Source organism: Phyllostomus discolor, chromosome 12 (assembly GCF_004126475.2).
Source record: "Phyllostomus discolor isolate MPI-MPIP mPhyDis1 chromosome 12, mPhyDis1.pri.v3, whole genome shotgun sequence".
Lineage (NCBI taxonomy): Eukaryota > Metazoa > Chordata > Mammalia > Chiroptera > Phyllostomidae > Phyllostomus > Phyllostomus discolor.
This window is the reverse complement of record NC_040914.2, coordinates 43,989,996-44,012,768: the sequence shown is the minus strand read 5'-3', so window position 1 is coordinate 44,012,768 and position 22,773 is coordinate 43,989,996. Positions and strand designations below refer to the sequence as shown.

Sequence of the window (22,773 nt, the reverse complement as noted above, 5' to 3'; positions counted from 1 at the left end):
CGGCTTCGTTCTTTTCTGACTTTTAGACCCCCATCTTACAATAACTGCACACACTGGAGAACACTTAAGGATCTCTTTATCCACTGTCCAAGGTGGAAGACAGTTAATTACACAAACGACGCATGATTTTACTTAAAATTACATCCAAGATGCACAGCGTGAATTTTCCCGTGTAAATCATGAACCAGTTAATAAAAATCGCTAGAAACGTAAAATGTAACTTTCAATAAATGCCACTGAAAATCTCTACAGTGGGGGTTCTCAAACCTGAGCGTGCACCAGCACCGCCCCCCCATCCCGGGGCGGCTGCAGGTGGGGCCTGGCCCGGAATTTGGTTCCGGTCTGAGGCGCGGCTGAGCACCTGCCCTCCCACCAGCTTCCAGGTGACTCTGCAGCCCTGGGTCCCGCCCTGGGAGGACCACCGCGCTACCTCGGGTCTACCCTCCCGGGACCACGCTCACCGGAGAGGCTGTCCGGCATCCCAGAAGCCCTGGAGTGAGAGCCGGCGGGGAGACCCGTCTTCTCTCCAGGCCGCTCCTACCGACGCCCGCGCACTCTCAGCTCAACCAACGCACTTCCACCAGGGCCTGCTGAGCACCCGCCGTGCGCGGGGCACGCATACACCGTTTCTGCCCTCACGCGGCTTTCCAAGTCAGAGGCGCCCGTGGACCTGTCCACAGACCGTAACCCCACTCCCCAGGACGCCCCGGGTGCCCCCAGACACACACACACCCACGGCCTCAGCAGCAGCAGCTCACTCTCAGGCGACCAGGGAGGGGACGTCCGAACAGCGACAGCCCTGGGCGCACACGGGCCGGGAGGCGGAGCCCGGGGAGACCGGGATGGCCGCGGCAGCCCCAGGTTCCCAGCCGACTGACCAGTGCACCGAAGCAAAGACGCTGCCTCTCCATCCAAGCCCAGCGGCCGACGGTCCCTGGCACCTCCTGGGTCGCACGTCCCTGCCAGCAAGCGAGGCGGGGTCCCTGAACACACTGCCGGTCCCAGCCCGGCGCATACCTGTTCACACCTGCCCACACCTGCTCACAGCGCACAGACTTGGAGATCAGGCGGGTTCCCAGAAGCAGAGCAGGTCGTCTCCAGAAGGCCTTCCCCGTGGAGACTGCGCACGACAGAACCCGGTGCTGTCGGGACGCGGAGCCCGGAGTCGGGCTCCGACAGGTAACCCCTGGAGCGGGAGCCAACCTGACAAGACATCCCGACCTACCTGCCGGGTCCTCTGCCGGCGGACCTGGGACAGGCTGGCTTCTGTCCACGGAGTCCGGTCCAGGGCGGAGCCCCGTCCCCGTCCCCTCTGCCTACAGCTCCTCTTCTTCACAGCAGCAGCAGCAGCAGCAGCAGCAGCCCTGCAAGGGGACCCGCTTGGCTCAGGGGACTCCTCCGGCCCAGGCCTTGAAGGCCGGTGGCTCTGTCGCCTCCAAGTGTGTGCGGAGGGTCAGCTCAGCCACTGTGCCGACGTCCCCCACAGCCTTGGACTCGGCCGTCACCTCCCTGGAAGGCATTCCCTTGTGGCTTATGCTGCATGCTCACCGGCCAGAAGCGGAGGAGCTGCTGCTCACCAAGTTCCTCCCGCTGAGCCTGGTTCTACGGCACCGGCTGGGGGCGCTGCCCATGGGGCAGCTCCCCTGGGAGGCCCGTTCCAAGGCTGCAGCCCCAGCGCTGGCTGCCCCTCCAGGAACGGCGGCGCTCCCCAGGGTGCCCCTGCTGAGCGGACAGGGGACGGACGGGTACAGCGCCCAAGGGGCCCGAGCAGCCGGAGGGCTGGCTGAGAGGAGGCCCGGACTCGGCCAGTGAGGGCGACAGGCCTGTGCAGAAAGGGCCCCAGCGGACTTCCCGGTCCCCAGTTCACGCCTGAGGGTCACGTGACACTCTCTACATGTGCACCTGCACTCCACCTCCCCGTCTGCCCACCTGCCCACCCGCACACACTGTGGTCTGAGTCGGGCCTCGACAGTGACAGGGGGCGGGCTTCTCCCCTCGGGGCTGTGGAAACTGGTCGAGGCCGCGGGCCCTCCCCAGCCCCCGCCCTGGTCCGCCGGTGCTCGGGGCTTGCGAGGAAGGAGCAGCACGCGGTGGGTGCTGCCCCCGGACGTCAGCGCCCACCACCCTGCAGGAGCAAGGGCTGTGGTCGGGTGGCCTCCGCAACCCAGCCTCGCCCGCGGCCCCCGAGGCCCCTGTGTCAGTGACCGCCTACGCTGCTGTGAGGACGGGGCCCACCCACCTGCGCTGGCAGGGGGAGCTTCCCGGCTCACTTCCCCTGGGTCCAGTGCACTAAGGTCGGGGTCAGGGCACGGAGGCACGGCATGAGGACAGTCTCAGTGACCGGGGGCCGTCACAGACGACACGACAGGGCAGACCACTCACATGGCGCACTCCCTACATCCCTGGGCCTGCCTCCTCGTGGTCCCCCGACTGCTCACTACCATCCCCCCAAACGTGGGGAAGGAGGAGAGGCAGTCTGTCACCCTATCCACACGTCGCCTCCCCGACACCAGTACGGGGGGCCCACCCGAGCCGCAGGGAGAGCGCCAGCACCCTCAGGCCCCGCCTCTGGTCCCCACCGAGCCCGGCCTTTGCCGACGAAGAGCAGAGTCTAAGGGCGCTCTCAGCAGCGTGCCTGGCTCCCCGAATGATGGTCCTCACAGATGCTGCGGACCGACGTGCCGGCTCTGTCCACGTGACCCAAGTGTTCGGACACACCGGCACGTGGCAGAACTTCCCTAAGCTAGCCCAGACGTCGGGACCCGTAAGCTCAGACAGACAGTGAGCCACCCCGCCACACTGTCCCCAAAGCCCAGGTCAGCACCTCACCAGTGACACCAGGCCTCCAAGGATTGAAGGGAAGGTGCCTACAGCCAGTATTAAGAATCACCTGGTTCACTGAGAAAACCCACTAAAAACACTCCAAAAACAAGGTCTATTCTGATAATTTCATGCGTTTTGAAAAAATCCTTTTTACGAGCGGCTATAAAATTTATTAGCGCAACACCAAAAATGACAAAATCTATTTCTGACCGAAGTGCATTTGTTCCTTACGTGGGGCTCTCCTGGAAGGGGCCACCGAGGTCTCGGGAAAAGACCGACAACAAAGGCAGCAGCCTGGTCACGTTAGCTGACGCCCCTTCACCGTGTCTGCGAGGGAGGGGCCCCGCCCCTTCAAAGGAGACGGTGCAGAGCCGTAACCACCGCTAACGCCGAGACACGAGTGGCGCAGCTTGCGAGGGAATGGGAACACAGAGGGCTGAGGGCTAGCCGCTGGCCTCCCACTGTTCTCCAGACACGGAAACCACGGGGTGGGCCGGCGACAGAGTGACCGGGTTGAACGGACTGGAGATCACCGGTCTCCGGGGCGTGTGGTCCCTCCGGACGACACCGAGTGCCGGGACGCGGCACCCTGTGTGCCCCACGTGCGGGGGAGGGGCCCGGACGACAGGCAGAGACGCGGCTGCTCGGTGCAGGGGACGCCGCCCGTCACACCCCCACGCGGACGGGCGGCCCGGCCCCGCACACGTCCCACTGTGGCGGCCCGCGCATGGGGGGGGACGTCAGTGTCCACAGTGACCACAGTGTCTCCCTGGTACCAGAGTCGACTGACACCCACTCAGGAACGTGTTCTCCGGCGTCCCCTCCCTCTCGAGAGCCTGCACGGTCGGTATCACCGACAGCGAGGGCACAGAGACGGTGCGGCAGACGCGAGTTTCCCGGGCCGAGCCCTGGGGCTCCTCCTTGGTTTATTAGAGGCCGAGGACCCACCGGGGCAGCTACTTATTTTTGCTGAGCGTTCTCTGCTTCTCCGCGTGCTCCACGATCTTCTCCTCCACGCAGAGGCCCTTGCGCTTGCGCACGGCGTTCATGTACTTCCGCGCCTGGTTCTCCGAGTCCGCCTTCTCGCCGAAGTGCAGGTACTCCTCCTCCGTGGTGGGCACCCAGAAGGGGTCGCTGGGGATGACCTTGCGGAAGAAGGCAACAGAGCGGGCTGGGTTAGGGGGACGCCCCCCCGCTCCCGGCGCCGGGTCTCACCGTGTGTGCTGACTGACGGGGAGGAGTGAGGCGTGGGTGGCCGGCCGCGCGTGGGGGATGACAGTGAACGCGAAGGGAGCGGGAGGAAGGGGCTGACGGAGGCAGACCCGCAGAACCCGCGACACGCGTGACTCCTTCCCTGCAGAGACGTCACATGCCTCCAAGGAAGAAAGGAACCTGTCAATTCTGAGCAACATAAAAGGCCCGCCCACCTTTCAGCCAAATAGGTCCCCCCTCCCCACCGGGCAGGCACGAAGCCCTCTCCTCCGAGAGGGGGAGGGAGAGGGGGAGGAAGGGGAGTGGGACAGTGGGACAGTGACCTGGGCAGCCGCCCACAAAGACGGCCCGTCCTCCAGGAGACCAGGGTTAGGCTGGTCACTGGCACCCCCCCCCCCCCCCCCCCGACCAGCTGGCCGACAGACTCAGCACAGAATACAAAGCAGCAGCTGCATTTTCTTAGTGTGTCTGAGTGGCAGCGGTGAGTAAATTTCTAGCCCTGTTAGAAAAGTGACAAGTTTTATAACGAGAAGTGAACGAGGTGCTGGCTGAGAGACGCCAGACGCAGGCTACCCAGTTTAAGACCAGAGTCCCTGCTTCAAAAATACAGGACCCCGGGGTTGCAGGCAGGATCCAGTGTGTCTGGGCCGCTGGCACATGCTGCTGGCGTCTGCTCAGTTTTCTGCCCCAGGGTTTCAGGAGAAATTCTGCATCAGCTCCAGCTGCCCGGGGGTGGGGGTGGGGGGTCTCTGAGTCTGGCCGGGGTCCACCTCTCCCATGGCGCTCTGCCGGCCCCCCACATGCTCTGTCCTCCCCTCCCCACTCCTGCATCTGTGTGGGCATCCCGAAGCCCCTGGCCTCGACGTGCCAAACACACGCCCGGGACAGGGAGACAAAGCAACCCCATCACGCTCAGTCGGAATTGCCTTAGCGATGTACCCACGAGGTGACCCCGAAGGTCACACAGAAAGGCCCTTGGAGCAGAGTCTGCTAACGGTCTGGAGGAAAAGGTGCTTCCTTCTTTAAACTGGCCCACCCAGAACTCACCCACCGACAGTGGGAACGCCTCTTCGGAACCCCACTGCCTGGCTCTGATGCCAGGTTCTGATCCACCCGAAAGAAGGCACCCAAGTGTTAGCTGCTGCCCGGGAAAAGGGAAGGGAAGAGGAAGGGAAGAGAAAAGAAGAGAAGAGTAAGAAAAGAAAAAGAGAAGAGAAGAGAAGAGAAAGAAAAGAGAGAAGAGAAGAGAAAAGAGAAGAGAGAAGAGAAGAGGAGAGGAGAGGAGAGAAGAGAGAAGAGAGGAGAGAAGAGGAGAGGAGAGGAGAGGAGAAGAGAGGGAAGAGAGAAGAGAGAAGAGAGAAGAGGAGAGGAGAGGAGAGAAGAGAGGAGAGAAGAGAAGAGAGAAGAGGAGAGAAGAGGAGAGGAGAGGAGAGGGGAGGAGAGAAGGCGCAGAGGCACTTTCACCCTGATTTCAGCCGCCAGCAGGCGGGAAACGCCAGGTCGAGCGTAAGCGCCTCAGGCACTGCCGTGACCGCGGCCCCACCCCAGGTGAAGCCCAGCCCCCTCCCGCGGTGCGCTCGCTGTCACAGAGACCTGCGAGTCGGACTGACACGCGTGTGGGGCAGCGCTGGGCGACGGTGTTTTCCTCTCTGTGCCTGTTATTAGCCCCCCCCCCCACGCCACCACCCTCTTCACAGAAGGGTGAAACACAGAAGGAGAAATTACGAGATTGCTGACTTCCGAGGCTTCCTCATGGAAAATGCCTGTAATTCTATTTCCTCTATTTTTCTGAGACAGTCGCTCTCAAAAGCACTTGATTGTAAATTACACGGTACGGGAGAGCACGAATGGAGAAGAGTGCCTTGGAGTGAGAAGCTAGATCTCGACGGCTGTGTCGTTTCTAAACCTAACTGTGTGTGTGGGGGGGGGCAAAACAGCCAAAAAACACCAGACCAGTGACATTTAACTATAATGTGGTTCTGCAGACTTCCAGAGACAGTGCTTCTGGGGACGGGGCCGTGACAGGGGCCAAGGGGACGACAGAGGGTGGCACGAACCGCAGCAGACTTTCCTCGACTACGCTCTTCTCCAGAGCTATTATTAAGAGACTGATTTTTAGTGAGAAGCCGAAACTGAGCCGGAAACGTCAAGAAAGTGACCGAGGTGGAAACAGCCCAGCCCCGAGCCTGCACCTCGAGCTTCGCTCACACGGAGTTTCAGGAAGAAACCCCGGGTCTCTCGTGGGAGGCCAAGCGCAAGGCCACAGTGCCGAGAGCAACTGAAACGCCGGGGTGCCGGCAAGGAGACCCCCGAGCGCTAGGGAGGGGTCCGGTTCCCCACCCACCGCGGAGCTCCGCCTCAGGGGCGGGACGCACTCGGGGAGGTCCCCCGGTTTGTCAGAGTAAGACAGCACCAGCACTGGAACCCAGAACTCTGGGACGCCAGCGCCGGTCCTCCTGGCGCCGACCGTGGGACACCCGGGGCCACGGGAGGAGCGTGACGTTACTGGGACGGCCCGGGAACAGCGTCACGGTGAATGCAGCTCCCCCGAACCTCCCAGGTCCATCCCCGCGGTTGAACGACTGGACTCCGGACCCCAGGCTGTGCCCGGCAACATCGCCGCTTCTGCGCGTGCCCGGCTGCGTCCCTCCAGCGGCCGCTCTCGAGCCTCCTCCTCCGCGGCGGCCAGCGGCCACCGCCCCTCCCGGCCCATGCGGGAAGGCTGGACGGACACCCCGTCCCTTGCTATGACTGCCCCCGGGGTTAAAAACGACGAGTTCGCCGCCCTCTCCCCTCTCCCCAGCACTGTGGACCTGGGAGGTTTCCCTTTTTGATTGTGTATAAGGTTCCCCTCCAACGGCTAGAAGTACCTTCCCTCGGAGAAAAAGTTCCTTACGTTTTTGCTTTCGGAAATGTCTGTGACTTTCTTTTCAAAATCTACACTGTACCTTTGGAGGAAAAAAAGGATGAAATACTGTGTCTTAGACTTTACACTAAACACGGACGACAGGGGCGTGTGTGTATCGTGAGCCACGTGTAACCCGAGGCGCCCTCGGTCTGGGCGGAAGAAGGCCATCTGCTGTCTCCCGTCCCTGGGCCGGGGCGGGGCCGTCGGGAGGCCCCTCGGCACAGGGGTCCCGTCTGCTGCTCCGGGGGCCGCAGCAGGAAGCACGCCCGCAGATGAGAAGGGAGGGACGGGGCCCCGGGGCCTTACCTCCCAGTGGCTGAACACCAGCTGCGGGCTGGCCAGGCCGCTCGTCCGCTTCCGGATCTCATCGGCGAAGCCGAAGCTCTCGGCCACGGGCAGCACGGCCTTGATGATGAACATGTCCGTGCCCTCCTTCATCTCCTCCTGCAGCACGCGGCCCTCGCGCTTCGACAGCACGGCGTACACCCGGCCTGCAACGCAGAGACCCCTGAGCCTGCTGAGCCCCACGCAGAGCCGCGCCTGCCCACGGTCCCCGCAACCATCCACGGGTGCGCAGAGACCCTGCTCCCGACGACCGTGGCTCCCGAGGGCACGGAAATACCCCGAGGGCACACCTAAAGCCTAAAGCACAACGACTGCGGGAAAACTAGAAACAAAAGACAACAGAGGGTGAAATCCTCCCTAAACGCATTATCCAAAGCCGATCCCCCAACACGGCATGAGAAACGGGACTCTCCAAGGACCTGTGACACTCCTTCCCCAGGGGCTGTCGCTGGGGACGAAACCCAACGAGGTCCACGTGACTGGGCTTTGTGAACAGTAAGACACGGTAACATCAGGAGACACTAGTAAAGCCGGCCGGCGCAGTGGCACTTTTACACTAAATATTAAAGCCACACGTATACAAGGCTTGATATTAAAAAAAAAGAAAAAGAACGAACAGTCTGACAATATCTAAGTGGCACAAGCGTCAGAGTTTCATCCCCTGAAAGCTGACGGTCTCTGGGATGGTCAGGAATCGCTGCCGGTGACAGCTCCAGCCGCCGCAGCACCAGACCCCGGGAGCTCTCCTGGCTGACACCGTGTTGTCTCTGAACACCAAGCGCCTCCCGCTCGGGAGGGGGCGTCTCCCCTCTGACCTCTGACCTCTGACCGGCTCTGTTGCCCTCACCTTCAAAAAAATCTATCTTATTTTTAATTTAGCTAATTTCAATTTCCCTGGAAAACCATTATTTATTCAATAAACTGAAGATCATTTTCCTTTCTGGTTGTTTTACATAATGAAACTCTGCCGCCTTCCCTCGTGTCTCGAAGCGGGAATCACACGTCACGCAGTGCGGCATGCACGGCTCAATGATGTTTTTGCTTCAGTGAACTGTGAAATGCCGGTAAAATGCAGAAAGAACCCCAACTGTAGAGCAAGAGTGGATTTTAGAAAGTGAACAGAGATACTTGTTGAGAATGGCTGTAATGCGTTAAGGCATACATACCTGGTCTAACAGTGTAAGGATTTATCCCCGTAAACAGGTGGAAAAACTACAATAATCATAACTGTTACTACAATTTCTAACACGGCCTAACAAAAATAGTTACTCTTTATGCTGTGAAGGTGTTGGCGAAGCCGACGGAAAGCAGGGATGAGAGAACGTACCAGGTTGGGAGGAATAAGGAGGGAGAGGACTCACTGCCAGTCACAGGACAAGGCGCAAACCAGGCTGGGGCGCACCCCAGCCCAGGGACGGCGGCCTTCCTGGGAGAAGATGGTGATGCGCCCAGCTCTTCAGGAAAGCGGATCTCACAGGAGAAGAAGGTCACTTTTTACACTTTCTTGGGATTACTTCCCCAAATAAAATTATTTTGAGATGATTATTTTTCTACAAAATCTCCCATTTTGACCATAAGCAATCCTATGCATTTATCGAAGGATTTCTTGTTTTGATGATCTGTGTAGAATATGCTAAGTTTTAAAGAGACCAAGGAAACTCATTTTGCTAGATAAAAAAAAAAAAAAGACCTAAACTTGTCTTTGTCTTGTGCCAACTGTTGGAGAATTAAAGCAACCGTCGGCGAAGTCCCGGGTCTTCTCGGAAGACCTCCGAAAACCCAGGCGGGAAGCAAGAGGCCTCGGACACACAGGGGCCCCACCCAGGGGCCCTCCCTCCTTTTCCAGCCGAAGGAGGGGATTTGGGAAGAAAAAGGGGGACACACGAAGAGAAGCCCTGACTACTCTGATAGCTCCTGGATCCCAGAGGTTGGGTATCACTACCAGAATTCCTCCAAAGCAATGAGGAAACGAGTGCAGGAGATTCTCCAGGTCAGCAAGAGAGCTTCAGACCGACTCCAAAAAAAAAAAAAGCCGATCCCATCCGAACACAGCTTCTCCAGAAGGGCAGTGAGGGTCGCAGTCAGCTGGTCCCGGAGAAGCGCAGTCAGGGGGCTGCCCAGAGACCGTGGCACAGAGGCTATTTACTGACCAGTCCACGCACACACACGGCCACTTCAAGGGGTCAAGGAGGCCTCACACAGTGGGTTTGTCCCGGGCAGGGCAGGGCGAAGATGTCGTTTGTCCCAGAGAGAGGAGGGCAGGTAGTCCTGAGGGTTAGGACAGGCACCTCCCCCTGGAAAGTGCCGGGACTGAGTGTGACGGCCGGGGGAAGGAGGCCAGGGTGGAGATGAAAGGACAGGGTGACCAGTGGTACCCCAGGGTCCCCATTGAGGGCCGCCTGGTCGCACACAGCGTCCCGGTGACGACTTCTCAATAGAAATGAGGAGACAGACACCGAGGGCTGACTCGGCAGCAGGAACTCAATGGTCTGCTGGCCACTCCCACCGGATGAGAGCGAGCAGCTGATCTCGGTTTCATGTGTCGACTCAAAAACTGTGTTTTCCCAAAGCAAATGGCATGTCCCTCTAAACCGGTAATACGGGAGAGACGGCAACGTGGAGCGGAAACACGAGCTCCGGTCACCCTGGGAGTTCAAGGGGGCGAGGGGCCGCTCGGGGGCGTGCGTGGGCCCCGACTTCGGGGAGCGTCATCTCAGACGCATGAAGAAAAACAGACAACACAGGACAGTTTCCAGGATAACAAACTCTGAAGGCGAGCCCACGCTTCTTTAAGAAAAAGGAATCTACCAGTTTAGATTTCTGCTTCTAAGAACAAACCCGCAAAGAAACCGCACTGGAGAGAACAGCTGCACACCGACCCGGAGGCCCCGGGCGCTGGAGGGCACTGCGAGTGGGCCGCTCTCCCGCCCGGCGCTCGCTCCCCCTGCCGGGTACCCCCTCACCACCAGGACAGCCCTGCGGGCCCCGGAGGGCAAGACAGCCGCCGCGGGTGCCGGGCTGCAGGCCCTGTACTTGTGCTCTCGCGCTTGCGGCCTCCCATGAACCACCCACCCTCCTCTGCACAGGTGAAGGCAGTCTCAGTAAAGCATTACCCTTCAGAAAGTCTAAACAGCGACTCGGCGCCAGGGCTCCATGTCTCCTGCGGTCCTACAGGGGCCTCCCCCACAGGGGAGAAACCAGGAGACTGACAGGGTGGTCAGCACTGAACAGAGCCCCACAGGCGTCCAGAAGCCCCTTTGTGCTGGGACGACGACGAGAACGCGCCTCCCTCTCTGATCGTTTCTAGAAGGACTCTGGTTACCCAGACGGACACGGTTATTTACCTGAGAAACAGAGGCTGCATGGGTTTAGATGGTAACCTACATGGGCGGCTTAAACCTCCTTCACCAGACCTTCCATTACAGGGAAGAGTCTACTTGTTGCAAAAGACCGTTAGTAATCAAGGCCCCCACCGCGTGAGAGTTCAACACTTAAGGCCCGTGGCTCTCACAGATCCCAGCGCCTTAGCAAACCAGAAGACAATGGAGCTTCCGTAACAAACAGTAACAGCACGCGAGACTGAGCTCTGATCCCGGAGCGCCCCTGCCGCTCAGGGCTGTCTCACTGTCTCCACCACCCCCCCCCGCCCCCACCTTACCCAGAACGTCACTGGTCGCCATGATGTCGCACGTGTACATGGCCGCCACCAGGCGCTGCGGCTTCACCTGCAGGGCATAGCGACAGGCCTCCTTCATGGTGGCAATCAGCTGCCCCGACAAGGGCCCGTAGCAGTCGGGCAGGGACGACTCTGCTTTCTGGGGCGTCCTCTTCTCCCCGGGCCCCGAGGGGCCGTCCCGCAGCGCCAGGCTCTCCTCTCCCCCGGAACGGGCCGCGCCTTCCTCCTGCCCCTCTTCCTCCAGACCCTGACCCTGTTTATCACTTGCTCCCTGTTCCTCCAATTTACTGAGGTCCCACTTTTCCAGAATGAAGCAGACGCCCATGAGCGGCTCCTCGCACATGGGGCCGGAGAGCGTGGCCAGCTGGAAGCCGCTCACGATGCTGTTGGCCACGTCGCGGTACCTGCTGGCTTCTCCGGCCGCTTTGCCGGCCGGGCCGGTCCACACAGAGCTCTGAAAATCTTCACTTCTATTTACCAGTATGTTGGGCCCACATTTTCTTGGGCCAAAGGACCAGATTTGGTCAACGGTGTTCCTCCATTTCCTCCCTGTCAGGTGTTGCTCTAGTTTCCCTTTGAACTCCCCGATCTTCTCTCGGGTCTTCTGGTGCATCACCTGAGCGCTCTCGCCCTCGTTCGAGGACGAGGCCAGCTGCTCCATGGAGCGAATCAAGTCGCTGTTCTCTTCCAGCACCCGGGTGACCTCCTCCGGGAGGGGCAGGGCCCGGACACTGAGGGTGGCTAACTTGTTAGGGGTAGTCATGGTGATAAGCCCGTCGGAGTCCACCTGGATCCCCTCGGGGATTTTGCTTTGATCCTCTTTCGTTTGGTGTATGACGGCCACTTTCTGCTGTCTGCCGATTTCTTCATTGACCATGTCCACTTTGGGGGGTTTGGTGATCGTTTCTCTGAACGGGATGATGGGTTCAGACACACTGATTTGAATCTTCGCAAACCTACAGACAAATCCAAGAGAAACGTAACAGAAGGTGACTACTAAAACAGCATAAAAACGCCCACACAGAAATACCACACAATGGAGATGATGCAAAAATCACAGAAACATGCAAATTGTTTTACAATGGAAGACACATCGCTCGCCTTTCAGACTGGAAAGACTAATGGGGACACACCTTCGGGGGGTCCCCCGCATGCAGCGGAACCTCGCTGCTTCGTTCCTTCTCAGACTAGGTAAGAATGTTCTGAATGGAAAATGAATGTTTTAAATAAGATTTGAGACATGAAGTCTTTAAAATGCTATTTACCACCCTAAAGGTCTGGAGAGAAAAGGCTCACTAATTCTCACACTGAACGGACAGTCACAGAAGCCCGGGACACCCTGTCACACCTGACCACACACAGCCAGCGAGCGGCTCTGACAGCGAGACTCACGGCAGGGCAGGCGCCACCGGGCATCCGTCTAGAGAAGCTTCTGCAGGCTCTGCGTCGGTGTGCGCACTGTGGTTGTGGAGCACTTGAAATGTGCTAGTGGTACAACCAGGGAAATGCATTTCTATTTTTATTTAATTCTAATTAAATTTAAACAGCCACACGGAGCTACGTAGCACCTGAAATGTGGCTAAGTGTGACCGAGGAACTGAATTTATTTTCTTAAACAGCCGCGTGTGCCTAGTGGCCACTGCCCTGAACAGCACGGGTGGGCGCCAGGCTCAGAGAGCCCCCTTCACACACTATGGACTCGAGCTTCAGGCTGGTGTTCCTGCACATGAGCCGCGAGCTCACGGAGGGCGGGTTCTCAGCACAGGCGTGGAGTGACGGCTGCGACGATGAAACCACTCGGCCTTTCCTCTGGCGTCCTGTCCGTGTGGGTCCCAGGACACGCCAGCGCTGCCGTCTGGCCTGTGTGTGCTCTCGGTAATGTGGGTAAACATATGTATAAATGGCCTGCACATGTATTTGTGTGTGCACACATATGTACTACGTGAAATTTTGGGATCTTGAAACAGTACTTTTCTGTGGGAAATACTATTCAGTAAAGGAAAAAATACTAAAACTTTCTGAAACGCTTTCACTTGACTCTAGATTTATTTCTGCTTTTTACATTTTTGGGGTGGAGGGCAGGTATATACTTTATCAGATTTCATGTTGAAAACTTAATAAATAATTTCCTAAAAATAATGCCATCAAAATTTATTTTAGAATATAGAACCTGAATAATATGTTAAAGAAAACAAAAATGTTGTGGGGAAAAAAATTTTCCAAGAAAGGTTTTGGTTTCTCTAGTGAGTCTGTTCACTTTCCGGGATGAGCTTATTTCACGTGCCATCCGTAGTGCATTGCACAATACGGAGTTTCATCTAATGGATTAATTTAAATTTACTTTGATGCTCAAACCTTTCTGAAAAAGACGGCATGCACAGACAAAACTTTACATTCAAACTTACCTAGGAATTCAGATATAAAATCCAGGGTGAAATAACAATGAAAAAAATGGATACACGTGTTTTACTTATTCATTTACCAACCACTCACTGTGTGTGAGACACTGTGCTAACTACATTATTTCCCCAGCTACTGCTCTGTCCTTGTTTTGTAAAGGAGAAACCCGGGTGTGAGCAAGGAACCCCTCCAAAGTCCAACACCTAGCGAGGAGAAAAGCCAGGGTTCAAATCCAGGTGTGGCCTCGGAACTCAGGTTCCTACCCGCTAAGCTAGACTGAAAAATGAAACTGAACAGCATATTAAAAAAAAATAAATCAAGGGTTATAAAACTGATTTGTTTTTATACGATCTGTGACAACGGCAGATCACATTAGAAATGTCAAATAACGTATATATAACCATGTTTAAAAACGCCAAATTGGCATTCGATAAAACTTGAATATCTATCTTGATTTAGAAAAGCACTTAGAAATCTTAGGAATAGGAAAATATTTTTAAACTCATCATGAAATCTTAGGAATAGGAAAGTAATTTTAAAATCATCATGACTGAGAAAACACGTGTCCGCGTGTGTGGGATGAGACAGCCGACTACGCAGCCGCTGAGGCTGGAAAAGTGCGCACGTGCGTGACGCCGCCCTCCTTTCCTCCTGTGGCAAGGTCTAGAAGGCTGAGTCGCCAGCCCTTCAAGGTCCTGAGGGTCCCGAGGAGGCTGCTGGAGTGACCACCAGCCGAGTGAACCAAAGCTACGCCTCGGAGGGGGCGGGGTGGCGCGTGCCTGGCAGTCCCGCCTGCGGTGCCCCGGCGCCACCGCACTCGTCACTGCCTCCAAAGACATGCAGTCGGCTCCGACTGCGCCAGCCACTTCCCGTGTCGTCCTGCACTGTCCTCTCCCACACCTGGTCCCACACTTGGCCCAGCTGACTCCCCTGATGACCGCCCGGGGGAGTGGACGAGGGAGACTCCTCCCTGCCTGGGCTCCAGGCCACTCTGTGAGCTCTGACGAGAACACTAACCTTGACCTTGAGCTTATTCCTCCTTCGGACCAGACCCGGTGCTAAGGAAGCTGCTTTTATAGGGGGGCGTGTCACCACTTCCAGATACTGGGATTTTTAGGAAATGCAGTTAAACACTCCAGAATTTGTAAAAGTGTCTTATTAAAGCAGTATATACCTTTTTGAAAAGTTGCTTTATCGTCACTCAATCTAAATTATTTTTTGGTGTTTAGAGATAGATAGTTCCTAAAAAAAAAGTTTACATGGAGTGGTTTCCATAATGAATCCCTTTGTAAAACATTATAATGCAATGTTAAGGGCATATTTCTAGAAACCTAACTTGTCTGACTATAAAGTGCAGTTTTTCTTCCCCGAGACTGAGGAGCACCCGTGATGAAAACCATGCGATAAAACAACAAGCCCAAACACAGACACAGAAGCACGAGGGCACGTCCAGCCTGCAGGACTCTCCCCGTGGGCCTGCCCTCGCGGCCCCTCCTCGCCCACACGGCCCGAACTGCCACAGTGCCTTGCGCCTTGGGAAATGCTACACAAAGGGACCCGGGACTCCTGTTTTACGGCGCTTACAAACTCTCACGACAGAGGAACACCCAGGGTTCCCGGGGGAAGGAAGTCGGCCCCTCTCACAGCCCCGTTCACAAGACAGGGTCTGTCTCGTCGTCCTGCTGTGCTGGGTGCAGGTACTTCAAGTGAAACACACACGCATAAAAACACTTTGACCCAAGCTAAAATGCAGGAGTACTCAAGTATAAAAGTGAATGTACTTGCCCGTTATTAAAAATTAAATCTATGATCTAATACCAGTAACAGTTCACGTTTCAGGGCATTTCATTTCCTCCCCCAAACAAAGCACGGTGTGGGTGCAACGGTTTGGGGGGCTCTAGGCGTCCACCCACTGGCTCCGGGGCCACCCCCCCCCCCCACCAAGAACGCACCTCTCCGTCAGGTCGTCCAGGCACCGCTGCAGGTGCACCTCCCCTGCCGTCACCAGCACGTGCTCGCCCGTCTCCTGGATCAGAACCTGCACACAGGGGTCCGCCTGGTTCAGCAGCTTCATCCCTCTGACGAGCTGAGGCATCTCACCTGCACCAACCAGGTGGAACACGGGTTAAATGCCACATGAGGATGAACGCGAGCTAAAGGCCATGTCCTCGCCACGGAAGGGGAAAGAACGAGAAAATAAACTCCTAAGATAACGGTGTGTTTTCCTTCTAGATGATGCCGAGCCGAGAAGAAAAGCACCTCCCGGCACTTGTATGTGCCCAGGGAGCTGACGCGAGACCCTCGCACGCTCCTCGCCGAGACTGCCGTGGCTCACCGCAGGCTGCCGCAGGCAGAAGCCCCCCACCGCCACTACGCCTGTGAATCCACCTAAAACTCCCTGCAACTGCCCATGCTGTGTGCCGGCCACTGTACAACAACTCTTCCCCAGCAGTACCTACAAAGCCAACAAATGAGCAAAACAAGCATATCACATGGTGATCCATTCAAGAAACGGCACCGGAGCCCCTGTTTGAAACGACTACTTGTGAAACCGCTGACAGAAGTGGGGGGGGGGACTCGTGGGCTGGTGGTGACACACTGCCCAGCGCCCCAGCGCAGTGAGCAGTGAGCGCCAGCGCCTGCTGCACCTGCTCCCCCTGCGCTCCTGCGGCACCGCCGCCTCTGCCCGCAGTCCCGGGAACGGGGGTGTGCAGGGGGCTCCGACCCGCTCTCTGGGTGCGGCTGCTTTGTCACCCCTTCGCACAGACACGGCCCTACTGCTCACTCAAGGCCGGCAGGACGCTGCCCCTGGTTACGGATTGTAGCGGAGGCCGGGGCTTTGGCGGCATCTCTACACAGCTTGTCTCCTGCCTGCACTTAAAGGGACGCAGCAACCTCCAGGTGCTGGTTTTCAGGGCGCTGGAGACCGCCCAGGGGCTCTCAGCAACCAGTGGTTCTGAATACTCGACACGAGGGTTGATCTTCCACACGTGTTCCACCGCTTATTTTTAGAATAAGGCTTTTCTAACGATAACTGACGCCTCACACTCGCTAACAGTGCGTCCTGCGTGAACTCGAACTACCAGGCAGAGGGGTCCCGCTGTCCTTTCCCAGACGAGGAGGCAGGCACAGGGGAGCGGGGGAACGTGCATCACGGCCACGGGCAGCTGGCTGGTGGCCATGCTCTGTGGGGTGTTGGGCGCCCTCCTGGCCCCTCTGCTGCAGACCGGACTTTTCCTCCGCCTCCCCGAGTAGATCTACGGATGCTACCTATCAGTGACTCAGCCTTCACGGAACGTGAAGTGAGGTCTAAAGGGTTCCTGCAAAAAGATCACTGATCACATGAAGAACGAGCACAAGGAAAAGATCAGTAAGGACAATGGCTGCCACCACTGCCAGACGATGACAGATTCTTAAAAGACCCCCCTGCCCAAAAAAAAGGTAAACACTTAAACCTCCCCTTCATGATAAGGGGGACAGTGTATCAACAGGCAAAGAAGAAACTTTTTCAGAAAAGACATGGAATGTGGAGACAAAGCTCACACCACACACAAACTGGGTTGTTAGAACAGGGCTCCAGTCCGGGGCTGGGGAGCTGGGACGGCCTGGCCCCTGCCCCTGGGCGGGGCACAGTCCCCTCAGCGAGCAGGGGCATCCGAAGAGGCCGGGCTCCCTACACAGAGGGGGGAAGCCCCCCACAGGGCCGGGGCCGCGGGGGCTCCCGGCTGGGCGGGCCACGCCCCCTGCCTGTCCGAAGGAGGACTCAAAGAGCACGGCCGAAGCCGACAATGAGGAAGCCGGGCTCGAATGCACACGTTTAGCAAGTGTCAGGGATACCAGGTGCTTTTAAAAACGAGGTCGTCTTACTTGGGTGTTTCGGCTCCACAGCAACCCTCACGATCGGGGTGGCCTCGAAGGTGAGCGGGACGAAGGGCGGGCAGGCGGGCGAGCTGCACAGGGTGGCGGACTTGAGCACGACGTCCTGGAGGCCCCCTATCCCTGCGGGGGGAAGGGGGAGGTCCACAGGTCAGTGAGAGACGGTAACTTCTAAACTTACCGCGGAAAAATGAGAGCGTCAACCCCGCACACACGTGACAGGAAAAACACTACGAAAACGTTGCAAGGAACGAGGCAGAGCTGAGTGGAGATTCGGGACCCCTGGATGCTACCTATCTGCTGCTAAACACACAGAAATTCTGCTGGTTTTTGTTTTTCCAACGTACAAATCTGGTTCCGACAAACTGGGCCAACACACACCAATTCAGACCACAGATATGATCCTGTCCAGATACATGCATCTGAAAACACTAATTATTTCTAACCCTAACTCCTAGTTTTTGAAACACATCAGGTCCTATGCAGCCATCAGCCAGGGCCCCGGAGTGGGGAGGGGCTGACTGATATTCTTCTAGTGGCGTAGGGTCACCTGCTCCACACCGACACCAAATTTTAAGCCTCTTAGTTGCCTTTAGCCCTATGCAAGTAGGTCTGCAAAAGACATTATTTCATTAGAAATTCATCTTCATCCAGTTAAAGGGTGCACCTGTCTTTGAGGAGCTGGGAGCAGAGAGAACGCCCCGGAAGACAGAGGAAGGGGCACCCTGAGCCTCACATCCAGGGTGAGAGCAGACACACTCCCGAGCAAACTAAGAAGCACAGGCAAAGGCCCTTCCTGCGCCCTGGGGTCAGGGGAAGCTGAGGGAGGCTCGAAGGGGAGGATGACTGCCTGCCTGCGTTAGGAACGGGGGACACAGGACAGAAGGACACGGACACTCAATCGGCATCTGCCTCTGCAGCTGGGCTCAGAAGCAACTCAGGACAGGCAGTGACTGCGCCACCTTCGGGTGACGAGTGGACGTGAAGGAAGGGGGGGGGGGATGCCCCCCAGCGGAACCTCCAGCTGGGAGGAGACGCAGGGCAGAGGCTGCCGACACGCGCGTCTGGGAGGCGCTGCAGACCAGGTCCCTCTCAGTCTGAGTGGGCGCACAGTGTGGCTGGCGCCCCTCTAAGGCCCCCCACCGCCTGCACCCAGAACTCACGGCCTCACCACCTGCAGGGCAGCTCCGACGGCAGGAAAACCCTCCGTCGCGCTGGAACCTGCTCCCCGCCCCCGACCTGTACCCACGCCCAGCTCAGCTCCCCGGAGCCCACAGGGAACACGCTGCTTGTGCCTCGACGAACCGCCTTCTGGACGCTGGAGGCCTCCATCAGGCCCCTCTAGCCTTTCTGTGCCTCGCACTCAGCCCCGTTAACCCCTCCACCTGTTCAGCTCACGACAGGGTTTCTAGACCTTTCGTGTGCGGGGAGCCTCTTCACACGGGAGTCTCACCTCTAGTCCCCCAGTTGACTGCCGTGCCCCCTGGGCCGGCACTCGGAGAGGCCTGTGCGCGGCCACGGACCGGGTCTGCCTGAGTTTCCACCCAGTTTATCCGATGTAGCGTCTCCCACGTATGAAGCCAGGGGTTAGGGAAACCCCGCCGTCAATACTCCCTCTCCGACCCCATCCGTCCTGCTTCTGACCCCTGGCGGGCGTGCACCCCCTTCCTGCACACGTGGCAGCTGTTTCAGTGAAAGACAGAGCTGGCCTCTCCTCCCTGTCACCAGGGGCGCGGGCTGCGGGGGGTCAGCATATGCCCAGCACCGTCTCCTTGAACCTGGATCACACTGCTGTTCAGATCACTGGATCTGTTCTTGCTATTTGCATAGATGCTTTGACCTGTGAACATGATTATAATCCCCTAAAAACGATCGAAGAAAAGAAGTCAATACCACAGCACTCCAAGTCAAGAGGAAGAAATTCAGGGGAAAAGTGATGCTCCAAAGACAGTAAAAAGCCACATGTCACCATTTTTACTTACCTTAAAAGACACTGTTCAAACCTAGGCAAGAGACCACTACAATTTTTTTTTTCTGGTGAATCACAAGATAATGATTTAAAATCACTTTGAGAATTTCTCTACAAACTATTAGATAATTACTAGGTGTGCAACCTGAAACTGATACAAAGCAGTTTAAACCAAGCCTTCTGTCTTCCAGACGCTGTGGTCGGGCGCGATTCTGAGGAAAGAGCAGTGTGCTCCGGGCCACTCCATCCCGACGCTGTGAGTGTTTTCACCCTGCTGTGTCTGCTGGCCCGCACGACCACACACTACAGGAGTGCCCATGCACTCGTCTGTTTACTTCCCCTGCAGCTGCTTTCGTAACAGTTATAACAATTAGGGGGGGATGCTTCCTTCCCACAAAACACATTTGCTGAAGCATCTCTCAGCCGGGAAGGGGCCGGAGGAGGAACACGTTCCCCCGGGGAACCGTGTCAGACCTTCTGGGAGAGCAGCGATTTGTGTCCGGCTGGAGATGCCCGACCCACGTCCTCTCTGGTCCCGGTTCCTCTCCCCACGAGCACAGCCAGACACGCGGGCGTGTGGGCCGCAGCTCACACAGCGGGGAACGCCCCCCTCCCGTGGGCACGCGCGGGCCCTGGCCAGGCTGCGTGTCACATACACCCCTCTGCTTCCTGACCCAAACCCGGCGTGTTGCTAACACGGTCAGGCCAGAACGTTCTCCGGGCTCTCTCTCTCTCGAATGTCTCCCTTCAAGGCGCATCTTTTACCACAGGAAACCAAAAATGTCGTGTGGGGCCCGAGAGACGGACGGGTGGCCTCCCGCTGACAACGTTTTTTATTCCCAACCCGGCCTGTATGCAGCACGGGCTGCATCGGCCCAGGACGGGGTCACGCTGGCAGGCAGAGACGGGGAAATCACGCCTGGAGTCTGACACGCTCCCCGGGAGGGCCTGCTCCCCGTCTGGACAGAACAGCACCGCTGCCTCGAGGAAAGTGTGGATCCGTAAAGCACACTTTCACTGCAGATATAAAACCATTATGGAGATTAAAAAAAAAAAAAAACCTTCCTGGGGAAAATGTGTGAATCCTCTAGCTAGAATATGGTCTTCTAACGACCCAAGTTTTATTCCAAGCCAACCTGAACATCACTGCACCCAGGAACCATCAGCCTGCTCACTGTGATACACACACACACACACACACACACACACACGTGTGTATTTCGGTACAGGCTTCCAGGGCGCTGGGGATCTAAAACCTGGGGTGCGGAAGCCCCCTTCTGCGCTGGGTCCGTCGGTCCTCACGTGCTGAGGAGGCCCATGTCCTCTGGCCCTTGTTTCACAACCTCCTTCTGCGTCCTCCACGGGAACACGGGTTCTGCCTGGGACTGCACTGAGAGGGCTCAGGGAACCCGTGCACCCGTGCACGCTGTGACTCCTGTCGCGGAGACAGGCAGGCAGGCGGGCACATGAACACGAAACAGGCCTCTTCCACGCCCGCTGGGCTAGCCACGTGACAGCACACAGGTAGGACAGGTGGCGCTCTCACAGGGTTCCTGTGGGCGGCCCGAGCGCCGGGTCCACAGTGAGCACTCACCAAAAGGAGGGGGCAGTGGCGGTGGCTGTCTGACTACTCCACCAACTTGGAGAAGTTTTTCGGTGCGTGGGCTGAGCCGCGCATTCGCTCTGTGTGCGCTGCTGACCAGGGAACCGTAGAGAAGGCCGCGGTAACTGCTCCGAGGCACGAGTTCGTACTTGCAATCAGATCCCACCACGAATGCCATATCCACTGACTTGAATTTACAGTTCTTACAGTAACGCGTTGTTTTACGTGATGCCCCTTCAAGATGTGCGTTCCAATCCAAGTGATGTAAATTAAGTGTGAAACATAAAGAGTCTAGTGCCTTAAGAAGGACAGAATGCCTCGTATAGTTTGAAGCAATGCTGAAAATTTAGGATTTTATAGAAGAAAAGAGATATGGCTTTACACAATGAGGAAATTATAACCGGATTTCTTCTACCTTTAAACTGGAACTATTTCCAGATAGAAACAGGGCGCAGGGTCGCCTCTGGATGTAACGACCCGGGGCCCCCAGGACACGGAGGGGCTGACGGGACGGCCGAGGAGGGAAGACCGAGGAACACCAGGCTGAGCGGCACCGGCGAGAGGACTCAGCGAGGGCCCATGAGGAGGCCCTTCTGGGAGAGCCACGCGACGCAGACAGCACACGCCCAGGCGGCGAGCTGGTGCGCGGGGGTCCGTGCGGTCGCAGAGCACTGGGAACGAGCGAGGGCCCGGAGACGTGCGGGCCGGACGACGGAAATCAGGAAGGGGCCCCGGTGGCAGAACGGAGGGGCTGTTCAGTACACGGCACTGAAACAATTAGCAAATAAAGTGGGAAAAAATGGTACAATTTCATCTGTACCATACGCCATCTAGAAAAATAAATCCCACGTGGATCAGAGACCTAAACTCGAAACACGGAACCTGGAGGCTCACGGCCTGAGATGACACCGTAAGACCGCAGATCAGCAAATCCGACCGCACCCTAATCACTAGGACAAAAGTGCCACAAACAAAGTCAGAAGTTACACAGTAGAAGATGCCTTCCATGTGTGCAGGACACAAAGACCTAAGCGTATAAGCACAATAACACATAAGAACTAGTAGAAATCAGTGAAAAAGGCAGGCAACCCAGGAGGAACTTAAGCAGAGGACAGAAGCAGTTTCAAGGAAAGACACGAAAAGGAAGCCCTACGCAATCAAAACAACAAAAAGGAATCCTAATGTAATTAAAGAGGAGGTCAACAGTGAGATGATGTTTTACACCAATGACACAGGCGGCAAGTCTGGAGAAACCACGGTACGTGCAGGTGTGCGCCAGGCGTGTGCAGGTGTGCGCCAGGCGTGTGCAGGTCCTGCGCGTGGAGAGGGGGATGGAAGCTGTCACGGCCACGTGCGCTCAGCCACGCGTGCCCAGACGGTGCAGCGCCCTGTGAAGAGCCCCAGCGGCGTGTCTCAGAACAGTACTGAGCCCAGGCACAGCGGTGGGCGGACGGTGGTCACCAAGGCGTGGCACAACTCTCGTGCCGTGGCCCCGGGCGACCTGGGGACTGGCAGGGCACTGCTGGCCGGGGCCCACTGCTGGCGTTCGGCAGGAAGGGCGGGGCCGGTGCCCTGCAGCGTGTGGACGCGGCCCACGCAAACACCTCCCCGAAGACGCTCGGCTCTGAAGCGTCCTTCGGCTGGACAGACTTGTGTACGATGATCTGACCCTACATCCACACCCATCCCAGTAACAAAGTATTCCTGCAGTTCAGTACACACCAAGCGTGCAGGGACGCTGTCCTGGAAATGAGCCGGGCACCGCCTCACCGCCAGCGCCACGCCCACATCTCGCCGCACGGGCAGCTGCCACGTCCACGGCGGCTGCAAGCGCCTGGCCTGAGCAGGCTGTCCAGTCCAGCTGAACTGAACACTCCCATACGGCAACGGACCTGGTTTCACTGCACACACCATGTCCCTTCTGTTCACCCTTTAACCCAGCTAAGGTGCTATACCGATGT

At 57.3% G+C, this 22,773-nt stretch overlaps 1 protein-coding gene across 1 annotated transcript in view; it reads right to left on the bottom strand.

The window, feature by feature from the left end:
• Positions 1–3,705: 3,705 nt before the first annotated feature.
• Positions 3,706–22,773, bottom strand: part of EFL1 (elongation factor like GTPase 1) — a 53,159-nt gene continuing 34,091 nt past the window's right edge. The window contains exons 16-20 of the mRNA XM_036013177.1: positions 17,232–17,363; positions 15,317–15,464; positions 10,947–11,920; positions 7,250–7,434; positions 3,706–3,968 (exon numbers count right to left, since the gene is read on the bottom strand). Coding sequence (XP_035869070.1) covers positions 3,780–3,968; positions 7,250–7,434; positions 10,947–11,920; positions 15,317–15,464; positions 17,232–17,363 — 1,628 coding nt within the window. The 3' untranslated portion in view covers positions 3,706–3,779. The remainder of the gene's footprint in view (positions 3,969–7,249; positions 7,435–10,946; positions 11,921–15,316; positions 15,465–17,231; positions 17,364–22,773) is intronic.